Source organism: Cricetulus griseus, chromosome 5 (genome assembly GCF_003668045.3).
Source record: "Cricetulus griseus strain 17A/GY chromosome 5, alternate assembly CriGri-PICRH-1.0, whole genome shotgun sequence".
Lineage (NCBI taxonomy): Eukaryota > Metazoa > Chordata > Mammalia > Rodentia > Cricetidae > Cricetulus > Cricetulus griseus.
Genome location: NC_048598.1, coordinates 178,440,194 through 178,464,132, shown reverse-complemented (window position 1 = coordinate 178,464,132; position 23,939 = coordinate 178,440,194). Strand labels below are relative to the sequence as shown.

General features: G+C 41.2%; 2 gene segments (V, D, J or C); both read right to left on the bottom strand.

Annotated features, from left to right (window-relative positions):
• Window positions 1–11,208: 11,208 nt before the first annotated feature.
• On the bottom strand, window positions 11,209–11,754 carry LOC113831249. The segment is given in 2 exon segments: window positions 11,209–11,603; window positions 11,709–11,754. Coding segments are annotated over 2 exon segments (441 nt in total).
• Window positions 11,755–19,973: 8,219 nt separating this feature from the next.
• On the bottom strand, window positions 19,974–20,429 carry LOC103161173. The segment is given in 2 exon segments: window positions 19,974–20,302; window positions 20,384–20,429. Coding segments are annotated over 2 exon segments (375 nt in total).
• Window positions 20,430–23,939: the final 3,510 nt, after the last annotated feature.

Genomic DNA, 23,939 nt, shown 5'->3' with positions numbered 1-23,939 from the left:
GGGATCAGTCCAGGCTCAAGAGGACCCTTGCAATAGCCACCCCTTATTAGAAGAGATAATTGGGTCCCAGCAGCTGGTGGAAGTAGAAACAGACACCACAACTTATCACTGAACTGAACTGGAATCCAGTTCCAAAGAAGAACCAGTGATGGGAAAGGGGTACAGACCAAGCTGGTGAAACCCACAGAATCAGCTGACCTGAACAACGTGGAGCTCTTGGTTCCCAGACTGATAGCTGGGACACCAGCATGGGACTGATCCAGACCCCAGGAACGTGGGTTTTAGTGAGGAGACCTCGGGAATCTAAGGGACCTCCTGTAGCATTTCAGTACTTATCCCTAGCATAGGTGCGGACTTTGGGAGTCCAATCAACATACAGGAATACTCCTTGAACCAAGACACACGGATGTTGGCCTAGGCCCTATCCCAAAGGATATGAGAGACTTTGATGACCCCCTATGGAAAGCCTCACCCTCCCTAGGGAGCCAAAAGAATATGTGATAGGTAGGGTTTTAGTTGGGGGGGGAGAGAAGGAGGGGAGGGAGTGGGAACTGGTATTGACAAGTAAAACAATCTTGTTTCTAACTCAAATAAAAAAAGAAAAACAAATTTCTCTACAATAAAATTTCATATGGCTGAACATGTGTCATTGAAATTGGGCTTAAGTGTCTGGAGCTTTTAATAAGAAAGAGTCAAAATAGCTTAATAATTCAAAAATTCACAAGACCTAGGTAATTGATGTTAAACAATAACTGACCATAAAAATATATTAATTTGATTTAAGAAATATATGGTTAGCCTTGGATGATCCTATGTTAATCAAGAATGGTCCTATGTTTTGAGTAATCAAGGACAATTTTATGTTTTGATTAACCTGGATGACTCTATGTTTTGGGTTTCTGTTTCACTGTGCCAAGTAACAATAATGTCATCTGTTTGGGTTTGTTTAACAAAAAGATCCCCTGAGAAAATATCTCTATAGGAAACCTTGTTTGACAACTGCAAAATATACTCAGATTCAAACTGCCTCTGTGTTTGTTTCTGTTTGTCACTGTGAATCCTTACCCACAATTTCTTCGAGGCCCCTCATTCCAGGGGCTCCATACCTGACTGGGGTAGTCTGTGGCACATTAAAGGTAGCTGTACAAAAAGATCATATCTATGGATAAAACTAGGTCATATTTCAAACCTTTGGAAGATAAATATGACAAGATTTGTCCAAACTATTATCCATGATCATATTTCTAAGGTAGAAACACTGGAGGGAAAAACAAAACCCAGACTGCTGAGTGCAGTGAGGCTCTGAATCCTTAGACTTGGACAGGCTGTAAGAGCTGCACTAACACTTGGGTTCCCTTTCCAGGGACTGATCAACACTAAACTGACTTTTGGTCTATGATTAAGTTATGCATCTCAGAATTGGGGAATATCTGACATGTGTCCATTACAGTCCAAGATCATCACACTCATCCTGGAATGGATGATACAGAGGAAAAGTCATGGAGTTTGGAGGGAGGGGCCAGAGGGTCAGAGACGCAAGGACCACTGGTTCCTGTTGCAGGGAAGGCAGGCGACAGACTCTTCTGAAGAGAGAACTTCATTTCTAACCAGGAATACTCATGTTGTGTTTCACATGCCTTGTTCATGGAGGACATAAAAGTGTGGTGTTCTGTCTTAATTCTGTGATATAAGCTGCAATGCTTATAGAAATAATTCCCCAATTTTTCAGATGTACTAAACTACTTCTGGTCCCAAGAGAAAAAAAAGAAAAACAAGTGTAGATTATGCAGTAAAAAATTAAAATGCAGGAAGTTAATCCAAGAAAAGCTTATATAAGTGTAGATTAACTCCCTGACAATAGAGCTTACACTTAGAAAATATTACTATAAAGTTGTATCAGATTAACTCATGCACACAGATCATTTCTCTGAACTACTTCATGACACTCAAAATTCCAGAACTCAGATATAGTCAACTTGAGAGTCTATTTAATATATTTCCAATCAGTGCTATTTAATATATTTCCAATCAGTGCTGTGGGCATGTCTTGGTCTTCCTGTTTGTCACTGTGACATGTGAGGTGAAAAGCACTTTAGAGAGAACATGTGCTAGATTAATTGTAACTACCAATTCATCCTTCAGAAATTCTCAAGCACTTGGACTGAAAATGATGGCACTGTTATGTGATTCATGTGAGGAGAGCATGTTGTGTGTTTATGATATGACTCGTGGGATTCAAGACATGCCTAGATTAGAGGAGAAACCAAGCATACATTTAATTGATGTGTAAAGTCTGCTACCAGAGGCAGGATCTAATCTCATGAGGTGCAAATGTCATCCAGCCAGGGGAAAGAAAGTGAATGTCTCATGAGAAATCATCAGCAATCTCCCCGGCAAGTTGTAATTCTAAAAATCTAACAGTGTGCATCTGGTTCTTAACCATGTAAAGTCTGGAGTAAATCTGAACACGAGGATGGGTGCAGTACCACACCTGGGACATCACCCCAGACTGAAGGACGCTCATCCCTTAAACATAAGACTGGGAAGAGAGGAAGCTGCTCCCACCTGAAGTACACAGCATGCTGTGAAGAGATGAAGGTGGCTTCAAACCCAGGAAGTTGCAAAGAACATGTTCCAAATTCATGAGTTCAGTATTGGTATGTTTAAGGTGTGAAAACATCTCTTCACTACATTCATGATTCTAAATGTGCAAATGAAAAGTCTGTAATTAATTTACTTTCTTCTCTTTTCCCAATTCACAAAAAATCATATATTAGGGTTTAGTATTCCAAATTTGGCTAAAAGTCTTTCATTTTATGGAAAACATTCACAGGAAAATGAATGATGGAAACCTATAATGAAATGCAGGTTATGCCCTCATGCCTAACATCTCCTCTAATTCCTCTGAGCTGAGGGTTTCACAGGACAGTGGACGATGCCTTGTGCCCAGGGCTCCTACACTTGCCTATCAGAAATGCCTGGGCTCAACACTGTGGGAGGAACATCAAAGCCTGAGATACCAGCTCACAGTCATACATTGCAGCTGAGAAAAATCCATCCTGACAATGGAAAGATGTTACAGATAGATTTACAGATGCTGCTGGTGGTGTTTATCGTTCTGATGACCATAAGTCATGTTTGAAAGTTTCTATCATTCTTTATTTATATGCAACTGATTTTTCTTCTCAATAAGGTTCATATGGAATGACTAAAACATTTTATGTGCAATATTATTAACAAATAATTTTTACTCTAGAAAGTTTGGACTCTTGTTACAGCAGCTACAGCATGTGTATTAAACTGGTCTCTGCAGCTATTTGAGGTCAGGACAGGAAACCTTATGTTTCTCTCACCTACTACATTTTCTTTCCTGGTGAAAGTTGGGTCTACAGAGCCCCCTGCTGTTCCTGAGCATCCTCACATTGAGGTTGTTTCTGGGCACACAGGCAACCTGCTCACTGTGTCTGCTGCAGTGTAAGGCAGGGCTGTGTCTTCAGTGGGAGCAGAGCAGAGCTTCAGGGAGAACTGGTTCTTGTATGTGACCACTCACACACTGAAGGACTTCTCAGTGAAAGCTGCACAGTTTCTACTGAGAGCTAATCCTGATAGGAGAATTTGGATTAAAAGGAGGTCTCAGAATTATATTGGAAAAGAACACTGTTTAGTTGTTTGGATTTTGGTTTGTTTGTTTGTATTAATTAAAGCTGGTATCTGAAAATTACCTGAATGTTTATGACACAAACCTGTGTTACCTTCCTCTTGTCATTGTCAAAACTCCTCCTTTCTCCCTCAGGACCCTTTCATGAGTTCATATATTTTTGATTTTTTTTATGGCTCATTAATTTTAACAAGGGATGTCTAAATAGCCCTGGTATTAAAACTAATGGAGCCTGGTGGATATACCAGTAAGTGTACATCTGAATATGATGTACTGTTCAAACAAATAAAAATGAAAATGAAAATAAAAAATAATACCCTGTTTACCCAGAATCTATCAGGATTCATTAGTTCCTAAGGGAGGTGGTGGGACCCCAAGAGCCCCTCATTATCCAAGCATCATTACTGATGGGATGTTCATGTGCATTGCCCATGTAAATAACTGTAGCTGCTGTGGAATAATGATGGCCATAACTTTTCATGACCAGGGCATAGCATTTTACACCCATCCTCCCTATCTTCCAGCTCTTATACATCACAATAGTCTATGAGTCTTAGGGGGATGATAGACATTGGAGGGCTGAGGACACAGCCATTCTTTTCTTTATCTTTCTACACCATGAGCAATCATTGTTCTCTGGATTCCTCATCATTTAATGTACAGAAAATCTAGTTTGATTGTGTCTGAGCATAAAATTTCTCTATGGGTACAAACACAGATGTTTAGAAGGTAAATTAATGGCACTTTAGTTCCATTAACCTACAATAATGCTTCCTATTTGGAGTCCATGTTATTTTTAGACATGGATTCTTGTCAGTGTTTGTATACCAGACATAGATTTCCTCCTTTGTAATTAGTCTCAGATCCAATCAGAGTTAGGTTGGTTGCTTATGTCAAGGCCTTGATAACATTACATCAGTGGGTGCATGTCGAGTTTTTGGGAAGATGGGAGATTTACATCAAATTACAACAAAGATATTGTCTTCCTTCCTTCATGTCTCTCTTTCTCTATTTCTTTACTTTCACTATTAAATACTTCTTTTTTCTAGTTTTGATTGAAAACTTTTATCATACAAAATATTCTAATAACTGTCTCTCTTCACCCAAATCCTTCCATCCTACCCCAACTCTTCTCTCACACAAATTTATTCCATTTTTATGTCTTTCATTAGATGACTGAAAGGGACCTGAAACAATGATAAAATAGTATGAGATAAAGTAGAAACATCAAACTGGAAAAGGACTAAACAAACAAATAAAAAAAACACCAAAGAAAAAGCAGAGGAAACAAATACAGACACAGAGTCCCAAGTTTGCACATGAAGTGATACAATAAAACACAAAAGTAGAATATATATATATATATATATATATATATATATATATATATATATATATATATTTGTAATGAGACAAATAATATTGAAAATCATCCCTAGGTTCATATCTGGTGGCCATCTAATTCTAGACATGGGACTTTCCTTAAGAGCAGTTTATATACCCAGTTAGATGCCATCTGAGAAATATTTTGGTTTTGTTGATAAGTCATCAATTGGAGATAGCTTCTGGATTAGGGCTGATGCCTTGTGTCCACTTCCTCTCTCAGCACTGAGACTCCATCTGGTTTAGACTTGTGAAGGGTCTGTGATGCTGCCACAGACTCTAAGATGTTAGTATTCAGGCAGCTGTACTGGCCTGTCCTTAGGGTACTGACAGGAAAAACCCTCAGCTGCAGCCACCAAGAGCTCCATCTGTGCACATTCCCTGTGTTCCTCTACAAAATGGCCCTGCCCACCTCCCCCTCCTCTCTCTCTTTCTTTCAATCCCTCTCACTCTCTGTTCCCCTCTCTCCCTCTCTCACCCCCTCTTTCCTTTCTCCCGTCTCTGGCTGTTCCTGTCTCGAGAGCCTGTCTCCCCTTTCCCTTTCTTCTTTCTATGATCCCTTTCCCTAATTAAAAAATAACACTCTGCTTGAACCCTTTCACATGGTGTCTTTCTCTTGATTGCTGCTTTTCTTAAATAACACATCAGTGAGTTCAGATCTGCATCAGTCCTGTTGTGTCTGGAAAGCTCTCTCTCCTTGGTGTCCTCCTTTCCCTCTGGAATTTATCATCTGTGAACATCCTCTTTTGCAGGGTTCCCTAAGCTCTGTGAGGACAGATTTGAAGGAGACACCACATTGAATATTCCAAGGTCTCTCATTTTCTGCACATTCTCCTGCTGGTCTCTGTATATTGCAGGAGGCTCTCTGATCATGACTGAGAAAGACACTGACCTATGAATATAGGGGAATTCATTGGAGTCATTTTATTGCTAGTTCCTTTAGACTAACATGAATATTTTCTTTTTCCCTAGGTCTCATCTGTCTAATCTTAGGTTCTTGACACTATAGTGTCAGGATTGGTCCCATCACCTGGAGACGGCCAAAAATCTAATATGATGTTGGCTGATTCATTCCACAATTTTTGGACACTCAGCATCATCATATCTTGTATGCATGTCATGATTGTAGATTTCTACAGTCTAAACTTAGGTATATGGCCAACATAGTGTTGGGATTGATTCTATCACATGAAGTGAGGCTTAAATCTAATCTGAGATTAGTCGGTTCACTCCTCAAGATTCTATACATTATTGTGTCAACCTGTTCTGTAGGCTTGTCCTGAATGTAGATCTAAGGGAGTACATAGATTGTACTGCCTGTTCTTCACCTTTTCTACTGACAGACATCTAGGGTGTTTCTGATCGTGGCTATTATGAATAGAACAGCAAGGACCATGGCTGAGCAAGAGTCTCTAAAAAGGATGTAGATCCCTTTGTGTTTACAGCCAAGAGTGGTGATTTTGAATGGTGGAATAGATATAATCTCAGCCTCCTGTGGAACAGCCACATTGATTCCCACGTGACTGTACACAGCTGGCGACTGTGCAGTATGAAGTGTGCAGTCACTTCAAAATGACTTCTCCAGCAGTTAGTATCACCATCTTCAGGACTGATATTCCCAACCCAAGCCATGCCCTGTCCAGGCTTCTGCTTCACCCAGTGCATAACATGTTCAGTGAAGGTGCAGCCTGAAGCTTTGCAGGACATCGTCACTGAGGACCCAGGCTTCACCAAATGAGGACCAGACTGCTGCTGCTGCTGGAAGTGGGAGTGGACACCTGTGGAGAGAAAGGCAGAGTGTATATCTTTGTCTCCTTAGTCCCTGTTCCTTCTTCAGGTTTGGAACAGGAAATCCTCTTAACTGTAATTACTGACATGAGAAAGAGGATGATCCAGCTCCATCCCATGGTGAGGACATTTGTGCTCAGTGACTGTGGAGAGGACACTGATCATATGTTGGTGATGGTGTGGACATCCCTATATTTACCACCATAGACTCATAAAATGTGTATACTCATGGGCAAGGTACTTCTTAGATAAGGACCTAGTCCATTTGGAGAAGAAAGAGGTAGAGGACACCTGGGTCAGGCAGCAGGATGCTGATGTCCAAATCGTCATCTTGTCTGAGAAAGGAGACTTCCTGAGACCTGTGTAGACCCTGTGGATATAGCATCAAGGCCTAATCTCTCAATTTAAAAATAGAATACTATCAGAGTCATTAATTCCTTTTTCCTGACAAAATTGATTCATGGGCGGTGGTAGTGAGGAGGGAAATTTTCCATGGGAATTTCAAAAGCTCCTAAATGGGAGATTTTCACTCTTTTTTTATATAAAAGCTATTAATATTTTCTGTTTCACCATGTTTTAGGTGTATGTTCCTGGTGGCTTTTTTCTTTTCCTAAATCATTTTCTATTTGTGTAATAGTTGCCTTTATATTGAGAAAAAGAAGATTTGTGGTGTTCTGGTAGGAATATGGAAAAGAGCTAAGAGAAGTTGGATATGGAATCTCATCAAAATACATTGCATGAAAGAATGTTTTACAAAAATAAATAAATATTTTACGATTAAGGGAGAAAATAAAAATCTATGTAGTACTTTACAATGAATATTTACTGTGTGGGAAAATTGTAGACTTCACATATCAACTGTAGCAGGTGTTGTTCAGCTAATAGACTTTAAGAACAGAGTCCACAGAGGCTCTGGAATCTCTCCAATCCTTATCTAATTTCCATCCTAGTGATTAAAGGCTCCATTGTTCCAATTGATGTCCTTCTGATAAGAGTATAAAAGTTGGATTGCTCACAATAAACTTGTCACAGCTTCTGTCTTGCTGTGTCCCCTCCATTCTGGCCAGTTAAAATTCAGTTCTCATTGACCATAATCAGGAGATCCTGGCTGGGTGAGTAAGAGCTGGTGCTTACAGGTTTGTGTCAACTGAATTAATATGGTGGTTGAAGAAGTATTTTCCCAAATCAAAGCAGAAATAGTTCATTTCACTGTGGTCATCATTTGTCAATGGCAGCTGTGTGGGCCTAAGCCTCAACCCTGGTGCTAGGGAACAGAAAGTGGATTCCTTTGTTTTTCACCTTCACAGTGAAATGTTCAATGAACTGTGCTTGTGTTAAGGTCAGTAATCCAATATTCTATAGTCTGTTTGTTCACCAAAACTTCTTGACACTTAGCTGATGTCACTATAATAATATCCACAGAAGACTCAGATGAGGAAAAGTAGATTTTCTTTTCCTTTTCCAGATTCCTGAAACCTGCGATCATTAACTCTGAACTAACACCAACCATCTCTTCTCCCATTAATCTTCTCTAACTCACAGGTAAACACTCCAGCTTTCCTACTTTCAGCTGAGTCAAAGAGTTCATAGCAGTGAGAATGCAGGCAACATGAACAAGAAAACAACAGTAAAAAGCAGAAAACTGAGATAAAGGACCCTGTTGCCAATGGAGTGTTGTAACAGACAAAAATATGAAGAAATTGCAGCAGAGAACATGTGTTTGGGATAAACTGAAATCTCATGGCAATCCCTTGCTCAATTTAATATCATTTCTGCTCTTCTCTCATCTTAATGTAACAAGATTGCTTGACATTACAGAAATATGACTCTACCTACCTCCTACATTTGGTGCTTGTAATGAGATACAAAGATCAACAGTACATTGACTGATAGAAACATAAGGGGCCTGGAGCCATCAGAAGCAGAGCTTTGAACAGGCATTGAGTGGGGAGAGACAGTAGGGATGTCTCACATCTGGTTTCAAAATAAACAGTGTTGTTTGAATGTGGAGGGTGGTCTGGGCTGATACTATGGACTAAGGACAGGCAATTATAAGATGGTGCAAAACATAAACAATGGAAGGGGAACAGGAAATATGGACCAGAGTGCTGTGAGCATAAACCAGATGTTTGTACCGAGCAGTCCATGCTCTGGACAAATAGCACAAATGCTACTTGTCAAAGGAAGTCACCAACTGCCAGCTTCAAGGTCTTCCAGTTTCTTCTGCATACTGGGCTGGGAGAGGAAGTCAGGGCTCACAGGAAGTGCTCTCTGGCCTTCTGTGCACTTGCTCAAGGATCTAATTGAAGCCATGAAGATTTGGCGCCCCCTGATGGAACACTGACCCCTTGCAGCATGCTCGTCCCACCTTGATGGCCAGAGCATCATGGCTCCCTGTAAACAGAACAATGTCCTGCCTCAGAGCCACTCCAGGGTTTGGACTTGGGAATGTGAGACTTCAGAATTACATGATTTTCTGATAATTTCAGATTATGCTTTAAAATCATTTTTGTTTACTTCTGTTATTTGCATGTGGATCTCATAAACATTGGTGACTTCTTGTATCAAGTGAAACCATTCGTCTACCAACAGCATTTAGATGTAGCCATTGGCAGATATTAACCTCACCTTTGATAGATGATTTGTTTTCTGTTGTGATGTGGCCTAATTTCTGCCACGAGTGTACACATATGTGTCACACAAAGTGACAAAACTTTGAGTCTTCTTCTTAGATGTTTCTCTCCACATCTCAACAGGACAGGGGACATGATATTACTGTCTCTGATGTCTTACTTGTTTCTATCTCATCATGTAATCATCTCTGTGCCTCACTCATAACAACAAGTATGCTTTCTTCATGGGAGTGTACCATGTACTGTATCATTCCTAGGGTTATTAATTTCAGTTCAAATCATTTTTGTCATTTAATTCTTTTTGTTCATCATCCTCACGTTTTGTGTGAAATTCACATGAGAAACCATTTCTGTAAGCAGAAACCTGGGAAGTACAGGGTTAACACTGCTGGGGATAACTCAGGTCTCTGATTCCTAAAATAACTGCAGACTCAAAGGAATCCATGAATCCCTAATTCACACCCAGGTTCCCAGGTCCCCCTCTTCATTTGCCAGACCATCTCAATGGAGTCATCTGGCCTTGATTCTCACTGAAATGGATATGTGATGTATGAGATAATAGTCTGTGTTCCTTTTCACTTTCAATCTCCTCCGGATTCATCTGCAATATGGCAGAGAAATCACTACATGCACGCTACATGTTGAGAGACAACATGACATTTTAAGGAAATAACACACATGTTCAGTCATTCAACAGTTGATTGTTTCAGGCATAGGGTTCCATACATTATAAGGCTATGACTACCTGTGTAAAAGTTCTTGTAGGAACCCCAAACTTTTGTATTTTGTGGAACATTACAAAGAGCCAAGTCGATGGATCAAATGCTAACTTTTTTGTTTGGGATCTTGAGACTATCTCTCAATTCTCTCAATCCATATAGAATTCCCTTTCATTCTCTCTCTTTCATCTCTCTCTCTCTCTCTCTCTCTCTCTCTCTCTCTCTGCTGTTTTAAAGTCCTGTGGTTGTGTACAGTTGTGTACAATGATGAGTGTGCTTGTGTGTATACACACATAATAGAGGCAAGAGTTAGTCCTTGGGCATCTTTCCCCTCCCACCCTATAACCCGTCTTTAATATAGGTTTCCTAACTAAACATAAAGTTCATCAATTAAGCACAAATAGCCTGTCCATAAGCCTCCTTCCAAAACTGCCTGTCCCCAGTGTTAGAACTATAATAACCCACATTCATTCACAACTTTTATCAACTGAAGGGATGAGTTTAAACAAATTTCCATGATGAATAGAGATGAAAGTCATGCATCAATAAAATGAATTACTTAAAAGCACAGCTGGGTCACACCCGAACTGAAGCCCACAGTCCTCGATTAGAGGAGAGAAGGGAAGGTTCCAGACATGCCAGGGCTGATGGTAATGATCTTGCCCCCACCTATCCCTTGGTTTTCCCTCAAACATACATCTTATGAGTGCTATATTCAAGAAATCTGACCAAGGCTCTGCTGAGAATATGAAAAGTCTCAGGAGTTTCTACAAACTCATGATGATGCCATTACGTGACTATCTCAGGGTCTTTCATGTCCTCACATGAATCTAGTTCATACGGGACTGTGCTTCATATTTTTAAAATAGTACAAAGAGAACATGTAATGTTTTGAGGACACTGTATCCCTTCAGAGCATATGTGTAGAGAGAATTTACAGGAAACAACAGGAAAAAGTGCAGGCCAGAACCTGACAATGGTGCTTCCTCTAACCCTGTCTGCATAATCTCCTGGGATGAACCTGTGTTCAGTGTGTGCTGTTCGTTCGCTGGTGGCCGTTGAGCGGCCTCACCGTGAGGTTTATGTCTGGGTTCACACTGAGATCACTTACTGTGTCTCTAGCACAGTAATAAGTGGCGGTGTCCTCAGACTTCACACTGTTTATTTGCAGAAACAGAGTGTTCTTGGCATTGTCTCTGGAGATGGTGAACCGGCCCTTCACAGATGGTGCATATTTTGTGGTACTGCCATCATAATTAATATTTCCAACCCATTCCAGCCCCTTCCCTGGAGCCTGGCGGACCCAGTGCATCTCGTCGATACTGAAGGGGAATCCAGAGGCTACACAGGAGAGTTTCAGGGACCCCCCAGGCTTCACCAAGCCACCCCCAGACTCCACCAGCTGCGCTTCACACTGGACACCTGCAAACATAAAAAATCCTGATCAAGAAATCATCACACATGTCCATTGTCCCTCATATCAATGTCCATTCACACAGTCAGCATCTACTGCTCTCCATAAATTACCTTTTAAAAGAGCAACAAGGAAAATGCAGCTCAGCCCCAACTCCATGCTGATCCCTGAGTGAAGTCTTGGGATCCACAGCTGAGCTCCTCTGCTTGAGCTGCTAAGTGAGGGCCGGGCTGCTTTTCATCAGCAGAGAGAGGGCCCATTTGCATGTCTTCCTGCTTTTTAGCAAGCTCTGCAGTGGAGCCTGGAGATGGCAGATCCTAGATTATTTGTTAGTTTGCTGGGTTTATAATGTTAATGATGGAAAATTGGCATAAATTTAATCATTTCCAGTTGACATCTACTTTCTAATTAATCTTTGCAAACAGAAGACATGTTCTGATCTTCATTTCAACTCAACTTTCCATGCCATAGTTAATAAATAGCAGAAACTTTGCTTTCTATTGCTCATTTAGTTAATGTTAGATGTACTGTGTGGGCCTCTGTCACTGAAGGACATAAAAGTTCCCAAGTCTGCTCCAGCTACGAGTGTAGCAGCTTCCTCAGAGTGAAAACTCCCTCTCTGTATTGGGATCATGAGAAGTGCCTGAATCCCAAGTGCTCTGCTAAGCACCTGCAGTTAAATGATTTTCCTTTATAAGTGTTACCATCATCATGGTGTCTCCTCACAGCAATAGAAACCCTAATAAGATGGAAGTCATCTCAAATTTTATGTGGTTATCACCCTAAGGACTAATGGAAAGAAGGGTTGTCAAGGACTTGGAAGACATGGGAACCTCATGCATTGCTTCTTGGAATGTGAATTAGTCCAGATTTAATAGGAGCAGAATGGAGGTTCTTAAAATATGGTCAACAGAATCACCCCAAAGAACTGTCACACTCCTGGGTACTTACCACTTACAGGAGAAATATTTTGTCTCTGGATTCTGAGAGCCTCAGAATCTAAGGCAATGTACAGTTTGTACATAAACAGTGCTTGTCCCAGGCCTCATGAGACAAGATTGGGGTCTTCCCTGCTAACAGTTGGGTCCAGGTCATTTACTACCCACTGCTACTATAGAATGACTACAGAGAATTATGGCATGCTAAGTCACTGTACATTTGAAACTTATTATCTTGTTATTGCTAGAGCCATCACATTTCTCAAGGAACCATGGGATGGTCTAGTTTATATCCCTTGTGAGGCACATGTCAGAGGTTTTCAAGTAAGAGTCTTTGGCTCCTGAGACACTCGGTGACTTCCGTCCTTGGTAAACCAAAGCACTCCCTCAGTCAGATAAGATTTTAGGCCACCTCTGCTTCTCTGTGTTCCCAAGAATGAGGTAGGATGTCCAGATAAATCCAGATAAAAGTAAGCATGGATGTTTGGATTGGCATCATCACACTTCTTAGAATTTGAAGGTATATAAAATATTACATTAATTTCATAACTACAGGTAGAGGCACATTAAATGAAATGATCCCACTTTGATATCAGCTGTGATAAGGGCAAAGCATTGGGGGAAATTTCATTTAATGTTTCCCTTGCATGATGTCAGGGTCCTAGTGCTCAGCTGTTCTATAGAAAGAACCTTGTTCTCAACCCAGACCCCTGATGATCCAGGACTGTGATTTGTATCAAGTGATGACAAAAATCAATTTTCTTTTCTGAACGTTTGTCCCTCACTCCAAACAAAACAAAATTTCAGCTTCATAAACTTGCAGTTTTTAATTTGCTTTTTTCCATGTTTTATTTGTTATGGGAATTCTGTTACAGGTCCCCTAGCAAAATGAGAGGAATATTTTAATCTGAGATATGTTTTACACTGGGGATGGACCTGACTAAGAGAGAAAAGGCTGAGCAGAGGAGTGTGTGGTCCTTCTGAGTGAGGAAAAGAGTGACAGAGTGTGTCAGTGTGGGCTTGTTTTTCGAATAGCCAGGCTATTCCTTAAGATTTTTTTCTAACTTCAGGATTGTTAATCAGTTGTGCTTAACATTACCGGAGAGAAGCAGCTGGCACCAGTCAGTTGCATGCCTTCTCTTCTAACATTGGTTAGGAGTGGTATGATGTCTGGGGGACTTTAATTTCAGAGGGCTGCAGTCTCTAGACAACACCTCCTTAAAGATTTATCCCAGCTGGGCATTGGAGGCACACGACTTTAATCCAAGCACTCGGGAGACAGAGGCAGGAGGATCTCTGTGATTGAGGCCAGCCTGGTCTCTAGGGCGATTGCCAGGATAGGCTTCAAAGCCACAGAGAGAAACCCACTCTCAATAAACAACAAAAAAATATTTATCCCTACAAGTCAGGGTGCTGGATGGGGTTACCCTGGAATTTCAGCGTCTTCTGCTCTGATCTGAGCAATGTCTATAAAAAGGATTCACTTCAAAGTCCATTATGGTTCTCTGCTGATGGCTCTCATGGTGACAATGTACAGGAGTCTTTGCCTTCTTCCTCTGTGTGGGTTCACAGAGACAGCCTCCTCTCACAATGGAATTCATTCACAAAAGTCTGGGCTCTGTGGGATGGAGAAGAGATGGTGTGAGCGTCCTCTCCTGAGGTAGATTAATGCGTCACAATGTGTGCTGAGCGGGTGCAATGTGTGTGAAACTGTGTAGGGTTTTCATTGAAAATATGCACACATTGATTCCTAGCATTCTCAGCCAAACTTCTCTCTGAGGATCATTTCTCACTTCTCTGCCTGGACCTCTTCCACTAATCAAAAAAACCAGCAGTTTCTTCAGTTTCTGTGCTATATTTGATGCTGCTGAACCACTGAATGTCCCAAGTGCCACTTGCACTATCCCTGGGTCCCTTTGCAGACAGGATTGCATCTGGGACCTGGATCATAATGTCTCATTCTGATTCTCCAACAGATGGAGACACTATGGTGTCTTCTGTGGTCAGATATCTCATCTGAACCAAGAAACAGTACAGATGTGTTTCTGGAGATGTCTGGAGTGTCTGCTCTGCAAGTTATGTGTGGAGATGTTTACAGATGACTTCTATACTCCGTTCCTCCATTACATCATGGGTCAGCATTGTGAGAGGAGCGTGTCTCCTGATGAAACACCTAGACTGTACAAATCAAGGAAAATGTCTGTGAAGGCTTATTAGACTTGGACACCATCTTTAAGTTCTTATGGATGGGATACCTGATATCAAATCAACCACTGAAAATCATCAAATATGTGCAATCCTCTGAGAACACTCATGAGAAAGAGGTTCCAAATTAATTGTCTTCTTCATTGCTTATGAAGCTTTATAGTTCCAGAAAAACACAGAATCAAATATAGGGTGTAGATACTGCCTGTCTGTTGTCAAGAGACTTCACTTAAGCAAGACATTATATGCTTTAAGTGGGGGAAGCATAAGAGTTGGAAAAACAGGATTTTTACAAATTTTAAGAGTCAATAACATTTGATCCCGGTGACAACAGCAGCCAGTTCTGCAATCAGTGGTGATTTGTAGCATTTAGTTTATTTAGACCGTGTGTGTGTGTGTGTGTGTGTGTGTGTGTGTGTGTGTGTGTGTGTCTGTGTGTGTGTTTTCATGGAGGGAAAACAGAACTCTGTTTTTTCCTTCCTTACAGACCCCAAGTGCAGACAGCATTATGGGAAAGCATCAGATGGAGTGCCAGCTGAGACTGAGAACCCAGGAACACTCAGTTACATCTGCACCCGTTCCTGCAATGTGCTGGTTTTCCATGTGCGCAGTGCGCTCCCTGCTGGTTCTGAGCGCTCCTGCAGGGAGGTTTGTGTCAGTTTCACACTAAAGTCCTCTCACTGTGTGTCCAGCACAGTAATAAATAGTGGTGTCCTCGGCTCTTAAGTTGTTCATTTGCAGGTAGAGGCTGCTTTTGGAGTCGTCTGTTGAGACGGTGAGCTGCCTTTCACGGATACCTGTAGTTTGTTGCATAATTATCAGGTTTGTGCTTAATTCTTCCCACCCACTGCAGTCCCTTCCCTGTAGCCTGGGGGACTCAGTGTATCCAGGAGTCACTGAAGCTGAATCCAGAGGCTGCACAGGAGAGTTTCAGGGAACCCCCAGGCTGTACCAAGTCTCCACCAGACTCCACCAGCTGAACCTCACACTGGATGCCTGCAAACAGAGAATTCTGTCAGTACACACTCAACGGATGTCCAATGTCTCACTTACATTTGACCAAACATTTAGTATCTCTCCTTATGTATAAATTACCTTTTGAACAGAGCAACAAGGAAAACCCATCTCAGTATCAAGTCCATGCTGAGTGTTGAGTGTTCAGTGATGACCACAGAATGGGAGGACCGGTGAGTCCAGACCTGGGTGCCTCTGTCAGAACTGTAGGTTCAGGACAGGTTTTCATGGGCAGAGGGGGACATAATTTGCATGTCTTCCTGCTGTGTCATGAACTCAGCGCCAGGAGCTTAGTGGAGACAAATAAGGGTGCAAATGTCTGAGATGAAATAAAGACCAAAGTGGAGTTTATGGTATGAAAGCATCACTTACTCTCCAGGGCCACAGGTTAGTTGGTAGAGTATTGTTTTGCATTTTTGAAGCCATATGTTTATTCCCAGGACTGCACTGTAGACAAGAGAATGCGGCAGGGGAATTAAGAGTTTGAGTTACACTTGGTCTGTATGGAGCTGTTTGTCAGGAGGAAGAGTGAAAAAGAATGAATAAGAAAAAAAGAAAATTTACTTAATATCATTTTAGGTTTTAAAAAAGAAATACAACTTTTCAGCCTTAATTTATTGTTCTCTTTTATAAATTCTTTCTTGTCTTTGTGAAATAATTATGTATTTAATAAGAAACTCAGAGAAACAAAACGAAACCAAAATTGTTTTAAAAAAAATGGGTCGGTGAATAGTGAAAGCATTTGTTAAGCTGAATTAACACATTGTTGCTGAGTGGTATAGCATATCAGGCATAAAGGTCCACTATTGACCCTCAACAAAACAATAGAACAACTATATGAATATAAGCACTGTGGTTCTGCTTTAACAATGATTAAAACACATTTTGATGACCTGTACTTAACATTTAGCTCCTCCAGTTCAGACCTTCCCCAACTACAATAAAGACCTGCTCTTCTGTGACCTCCCTAAAACATCGGATGGGACTATTTCCTCCCAGCCACGCCCTTCAGTTCTCTGGATCCCCAAGCATTTGCTTTCCTTTCACCACCAACTGAGTCCAATGTTACACACACACACACACACACACGCACGCACGCACGCACGCACGCACGCACGCACACGCAGAGAGAGAGAAAGAGAGAGAGAGAGAGAGAGAGAGAGAGAGAGAGAGAGAGAGAGAAGGAAGCAGAGAGACAGGAAATGTATTATGTAAGGATGAAGAAATCATGAATTTGAGAGTGAGCATGAGTTGGACACAAGAAGAATTTGAGTGGGGACATTGACTGCCACAGTACTAAGACTCAGAAATTCTCAAAAAAATACTTAAAATTTTAAAAGCATCAAGGGAATCTCCCCTCATGCACAGCTCCATTGTGAGTGGCTTTCCTTCAGTGCTATCACTCAATGGGAAGCCTTGGTTTCCAGGCCTGGGCTCCTCAGCAGGTTCTGCGGGGTTAGGACTATTCTGGTTTTCGAAAGCAAAGGGAGGCCTTGTTTTCATTTCCAGCTCTTTATAAGGAGGTTTGTGTTGGGAGTATTAGAAATATAAATGCCTAGACCAAATGAAAGAGACAAAAACAAGTAACAGGGAAATAATTAAAAATATTATCAATAATTATTTCTGATATAATTTGGTCTGATTTATTTTTTAATTTATTTAATTTTCACAACAGACACCACTCTCTCTTATTAGGTCTACAAAGGCCATTACAATACAAATTTGATAATTTTAGAAGAATTAGCAAAGTTTTATACATGATGAGTCTAAATATTAAATTGAAGAAATTGTTTTAAAGGATGTTGCTTACTGTTAATTCCTGTAAAAGTCTGGTGTGTGAAACCCAGTATGGAAGAACAATGATATATAAATTCTATACACTATTATTTTTCTGGGAGTAACTTTCAATTTTGAAATTTAACACTTTGTTTGCATTAATTATTAGTCTGGTAAGGACTGTGTTTCAATTAGCATTTCTGTAATCAGGTCACTAGTTTTAAACATTTTCAAACTAATGAAGGAACAATGTGTGCCTCTGCAAAACGACAGAGAGAAATCTTGAGGTCTCATTCATGGACCCTGCTCGGGTGTCCATCCATCCTTTCAGACCTGTCCCCTCCCCAACATGACCTCTGTCCTGATTGGGTGAGACTCAGCATGAAGAACCTTGAGATTGCCTCTCCATGAGACAAGAATGTCCAGTCCTAGTTTCCAATTGAGGATTTCATTTTTTATGAGATGTACTGTCTACATGTTGATTGAAAGAGTCCTTGAATTGTGTCATTTGCTTCTCTGCAGCATTCGCAGGAGAGTGACATAGACTCTAGGAAATAACTGACCTTATATCTTTCTAGAGGAGGATTCTAACTGCCATAGGAGATGGTCTCCTGGGCCTTATGTGTGGTTAACTGAGAGGAATAAACTCTGAGTAGAGTCAGGAAACACCTTTGCTGGCCCCTCTGCACTTACTCCCCAGGCTCTGCATAACTGATTTATTTTGGTTTTCCTTTTTGATGTCTTATGGTAAAAATACTTATCAATGTTATTGATCATGTGGACTTGATTTCATTGTAAATCATAATGATATTTCAGACTGTGTTCCTGTGTGTTTTCTTCAATAGAACAAGGTCTCAAATTGATTAATCTCACTCCTCCATATGGATTGCTATGAAATGTTTGTATACAGATTTATACTCTCTCAGCAATTTTGCACAGGTCAGGATTGCTTTCCTAGGAATCTCTTGTGACTGTGATGGACCATGGCAGTCCTAAGATGGAGTTCTGTGGAGAATGGAAGCTTTGTCTATTCTTGAGAATTCCAGGCTGTCCCCACAGAACTCAGCCCTATGCACCTTGCATGAGTCCAGCTAGTCCAATCTAACAACAACTCAGCGTTTATATTACTTTTAATCTTTCTGTTGACAGTTCCCCAGCATTCACAGATAAGGGAACCCTCTTTGCTGACTCTGTTGCTTATGTCTAAGCAAGAGTTCATGATGGTGTCCAACCTTTATGATGCAAATAAGACATTGGCAGGACAGTGGGCCTTGGAGGACAAGAAATTTCTTTAATAAAAACAGTAGCCTTGCTGTCAATGGCAGAATTATTTTTCCTGATATTCAGCCTTTGTAGAGCCAAGGTATGTGTGTTCTCATAATTAAAACAGAAGAAAAACAATAAATCCTACATAGACAGAATTGCTTAGATACAGATATGTGAAAGTAATAACAGAGTCAAAAGTCAGCAGAGGTCATTAGTGGCCCTTGACACCTCCAAAAACAAAAATCGACTCAGTCTCTCCCTCTGTCTCTGTGTTTGTGGGGTGTGTGTGTGTGTGTGTGTGTGTGTGTTGGTGTGGGGCTGGCGGGATTATCCTGTGACATACACTGATGTCCAGTCAATGTCAGTCAGTGTCACCATAAAATGTGTTGCAAAGACAATCCAATTTCAGGAAATAGGGCATTGATCACCCAGGGCTCCTGATGACATCAATGTCTTTTACATTATCAGTGTAGGATCCCCATGATCTGGCCCAGTGTTAATAATCAGGAGCCCAGAATGCTGAGAGAGTAACAGACTCTATGCCAGAGGACTCCACAGTGTGACATTTGGACCATCTTCATCTCTCAATTGAGAAGAAATGTGATTACTACCAAAAAAGAAATAAAGGATCAGACCTCCCCATAAATGATCACATAGAATTGTAATTAAAGGAAAGGTAAAGAGACTCCCCACATTGTATGGAGACAACTTCCACCAAAGTATTTTGTGTGCTCTTAGATACATCACTGAATTTTGAAAAGTGATTTGTTTGTTCTGATATTGTTGATTTTTATTTTCCTAGCCAAATTCATATTATAGTGTATTCCCAATAAAATCCTAGTGTCTTAGATTTAAAGGTCACACACACACCCTCACCACCTACCCTCCCTAACACATTATAATGTATTGTCATAGTTTCTTATTCTCTGCTTCATTAAAGCAGAAGCATGTCAATGTAGGTTTTCACTGATAAAAATCTCCTCAAGATCTGGTTACTGAATGAAAACCAATAAGGATCACTTCATTATCAGATATTATTTGGAAAAATTGACAAACACTATGTAAGACTGTTAGGAGTAGGGTAAAAACGGGACACACAGAATGATTATTTCTGTGTAATTATCCAGGCTGATCTCATCTGTCCTCTCAGCTTCCTGCTCCTCCTGGTTTCTGACACACTCAGGATGTGGTTGAAACACTGTGTCTTGCACAGTAATAGACTGCAGAGTCCTCAGATGTCAGGCTGCTGAGCTCCGTGTAGGCTGTGCTGGAGGATTTGTCTGCAGTCAGTGTGGCCTTGCCCTTGAATTTCTGATTGTAGTCAGTACCACCATGAGAAGGATTAATCCATCCAATCCACTCCAGGCCCTGTGCTGTCTTCTGTTTCACCCAGCTCATAAGAGAGCTAGTGAAGGTGTAGCCAGAAGTCTTGCAGGACAAGTTCACTGAGGACCCAGGCTTCACCAGCTCAGCCCCAGACTGCTGCAGCTGGACCTGGGAGTGGACACCTGTGGGGACAAAGGCAGAGTGGATGTCACTGTCACCTGAGTGCATGGCCCCTCCTCATGTCTGGAACTTGGAGCACTTACCTGTAGCTGCTGTCACCAGGAAGAGGATGATCCAGCTCCATCTCATGGTGAGGACCTGTGTGCTCAGTGACTGTGGAGAGGACACTGATCATGTGTTGGTGGTGGTGTGGATATCCCTGTATTTACCACCATAGACTCACATGATTTGCATATTCATTCCTTAGATAAGGACCTAGTGCAGCTGGAGAAGAAGGAGGTGGAGGACACCTGGGTCAGTCAACTGGATGCTGAGGTCCAAATCCTCATCCTGTCTGAGGAAGCAGTCATTCCTGAGAACTGTGTAGACATTGTGGTCATAAAATCATGGCCTAATCCCTCCATTTACAATAGAATCCCACCAGATTCATTAGTTCCTTCTCATGACAAAATAGATACACAGGTGGTGATAGCAATGATGAGAATTGTCCAGGAAATTTAATCAATTCCTAAATGGGTAGAATTTTCACTCTTCTTTCATATATAAGCTATTTATATTTTTCTGTTTCAGCATATTTTAGGTGTATGCTCCTGGTGGCTTTTTTTTCTTTTCGTTAATCCTTTTGTATTTGTTTAATTTCCTTTCTATTGAGAAAAAGAAAAGTTGTGGGTTTCTTGTAGGAATATGGAAAACAGCTAAGAGGAATTGGACATGGAATCTCATCAGAATACAATGTATGACAAAGTTTTACGAAAATAAAAAATACATAAATATTTTAAAATTAAGGGAGAAAAATGTATGTAATATTTAACATTGATTGTTTACTCTGTGTGAAAATTGTAGACTTCACATATCAAATGTAGCAGATGTTGTTCAGCTAAGACTTAAAGAAGGGAGTGCACAGAGACTCTGGAGTTCCTTGCAATCCTCAGCAGATTTCCATCTGATTTCCTCTGATTAATGACTCTTTTGTGCCCCCTGCTGTCCTTACAATTTTTATATTCTTATCGTCCTGAATTCAATAATTTGGATTGCTAGCAATTAACTTGTCACAACTTCAGTCTTGTTTGGTTCCCTCCATCCTGGCCTGTTTGAAATTTAGTTCTTGACAGTTTTTGACAAAGAAGCTAAATTTATGTAATGGTAAAAAAGAAAGTATCTTCAACAAATGGTGCTGGCATAACTGGATTTGGCCATTAGAAGATTGCAGATCGATCCATATCTATCACCATGCACAAAATTTAATTACAAATGGATCAAAGATCTCAACATAAATCCAGCCACAGTGAACACCATAGAAGAGAAAGTGGGAGATACCCTTTAACAAATTGGTACAGGAGACTACTTCCTGAACCTAACACCAGAAAACAGACATTGAGAAAGATAATTAATAAATTTCTCTCCTGAAACTAAGAAGCTTCTGTAAGGCAAAGGACACAGTTATTAAGACAAAACCACAGCCCTGGAATGGGAAAAATATCTTCACCAACCCCTGATGGGGAATGTACTATATATGTTTATCTTATTGATTGTTAAATAAAATACTGTTTGGCCAATGAAACGGCAAGTTAGACAGGAGTCAATAGGAGTCAAAGAGGATTCTGGGAAATGTAGTAGAGAAGTGCTGATCCAGGCAGGAAGTGACATGGCAAGGAGACTCATATTTAAGCGAAGGAGAAACAGGAGGGGCCTATTTATCCCCTCCACTCCTCCTCCAGTGGCAGGATGTAATCCACTGGCAAGGAGGGACGCCAATAAGGTGTCCGATAAGATAAGTCTTATAAAATATATAGATATATGATAATTGAGACTGAACTAACAGATGAGAATCCTAGTCATAAGCCAAGCAGCTTTGAATCTAATACAAGTTTCTGTGTATTCATTTGGGCCTAACTCGGGCAGGCAGCTGGCTTAAAGCTCACACGTGGCAGTGGGGCTCAGGCGACATTTGGCAGAAAGATTTATCGTAACAAACCCCACATCTGAGAGGGCTGATTTCCAAAATATACAGTGAACTCAAGATGCTAGCCACCAAAACACCAAACAATGAAATTAATAAGTAGGGTGCAGAACTAAATAGATATTTCTCAACAGAGCAATCTAAAGTCACTGAAAGAGACTTAAGAAAGTGCTCAACATCTTAGCCATCAGGGAAATGCAACTCAAACCAACTCTGAGATACCATCTTACACTGGCCAGAATGGCTAAAATCAAAAACACCAATGACAGTCTATGCTGGAGAGGATATGGAGAAAAATGAACACTGCTCCATTGCTGGTGGGAGTGCAAACTTGTAAGACCACTTTGGAAATCAGTATGGTGGTTTCTCAGGAAAATGGGAATCAGTCTACCCAAGAACCAGCAATTTCTCTCTTGGGCATATACCCAAATAATGCACATTCATACAACAAGGACTTCTGTTCATCTATGTTCATAACAGCGTTGTTTGTAATAGCTAGAACCTGCAAGCAACCTAGGTGCCCCTCATCGGAAGAATGGATACAGAAAATGTGGTAGATTTTCACAATGGAATGATTACCACTCAGCAGAAAAAGAGCAATGGAACCTTGAAATTCGCAGGCAAATGAATATAACTAGAAGAAACCATCCTGAGTGAGGTAACCCAGTCACAAAAAGAAAAACATAATATGTACTTACTCATATATTAATTTTAGACAGAGCACAGGATTACCAGGCTACAATCCACACTGACAGAGAAGCTAGGACACAAGGAGAACTGTAAGAGAAGAATGCATGCCCCACCCCCACGCCCTAACCCTCTCCCCCAGTAAAGGGGAAGGGGATAGAATTTCTTGGGCTAATTGGGAGCATGAGGGTAGGGGAGAGAAAGCTGGGAGATTGAGAGAGAGATTAGAGGAGGGGAGTGGAGGAAATGGGGGAGCAGGCAGGTTAAGTCGTGGGAAGAATAGAGGAGAGCATGATGAGAGATACCATAGCATAGGGAGCCATTATAGTTTCAAGGAGAGATCTGGCACTAGGGAGATTTCCGGAGATCAACAAGGACACCAATTGACAATGTAAGCAACAGTGGAAAGGCTACCCTAAATTCCCTTCCGCTATAATGAGACTGATAACTATCTTATATGCTATCCTAGAGCCTTCATCCAGTGGCTGATGGAAGCAGAGGCAGACATCCACCGCTAAACACTGATCCCCACTTCTGGAATCCAGTTGCTGAGAGGGAGGAGTAAAGAGCAAAGGGGACAAGACCAGGCTGGTGAAACCCACAGAAACAGCCGACCTGAACAAGGGGGAGCCCATGGACCCCAGACTAACATCTGGGAGGCCAGCACAGGACTGACCCAGACCCCTGCACATGGATGTCAATGAGGAGGCCTATGAACTCTGTGGGGCCTCTGGCTGTAGATCAGGATTTATCCTGTTGTGAGAAAGGACTTTAGGAGCCCATTCTACATGGAGGGATGCTCTCTCAGCCTGGACACAAGGGGACAGATGGGGCGGGGTTAGCCACTGCCCAGGATGGTATGACAGACTTTGGGGATCACCCATGGAGGGCCTCATCCTCCCTGGGGAGCATATGGGGGTGAGTTTTGAGAGGAGTTGAGGAAGAGGGAGAGGGATTGACTGTGAAGCAGGCTTGTTTCTAATTTGAATTAA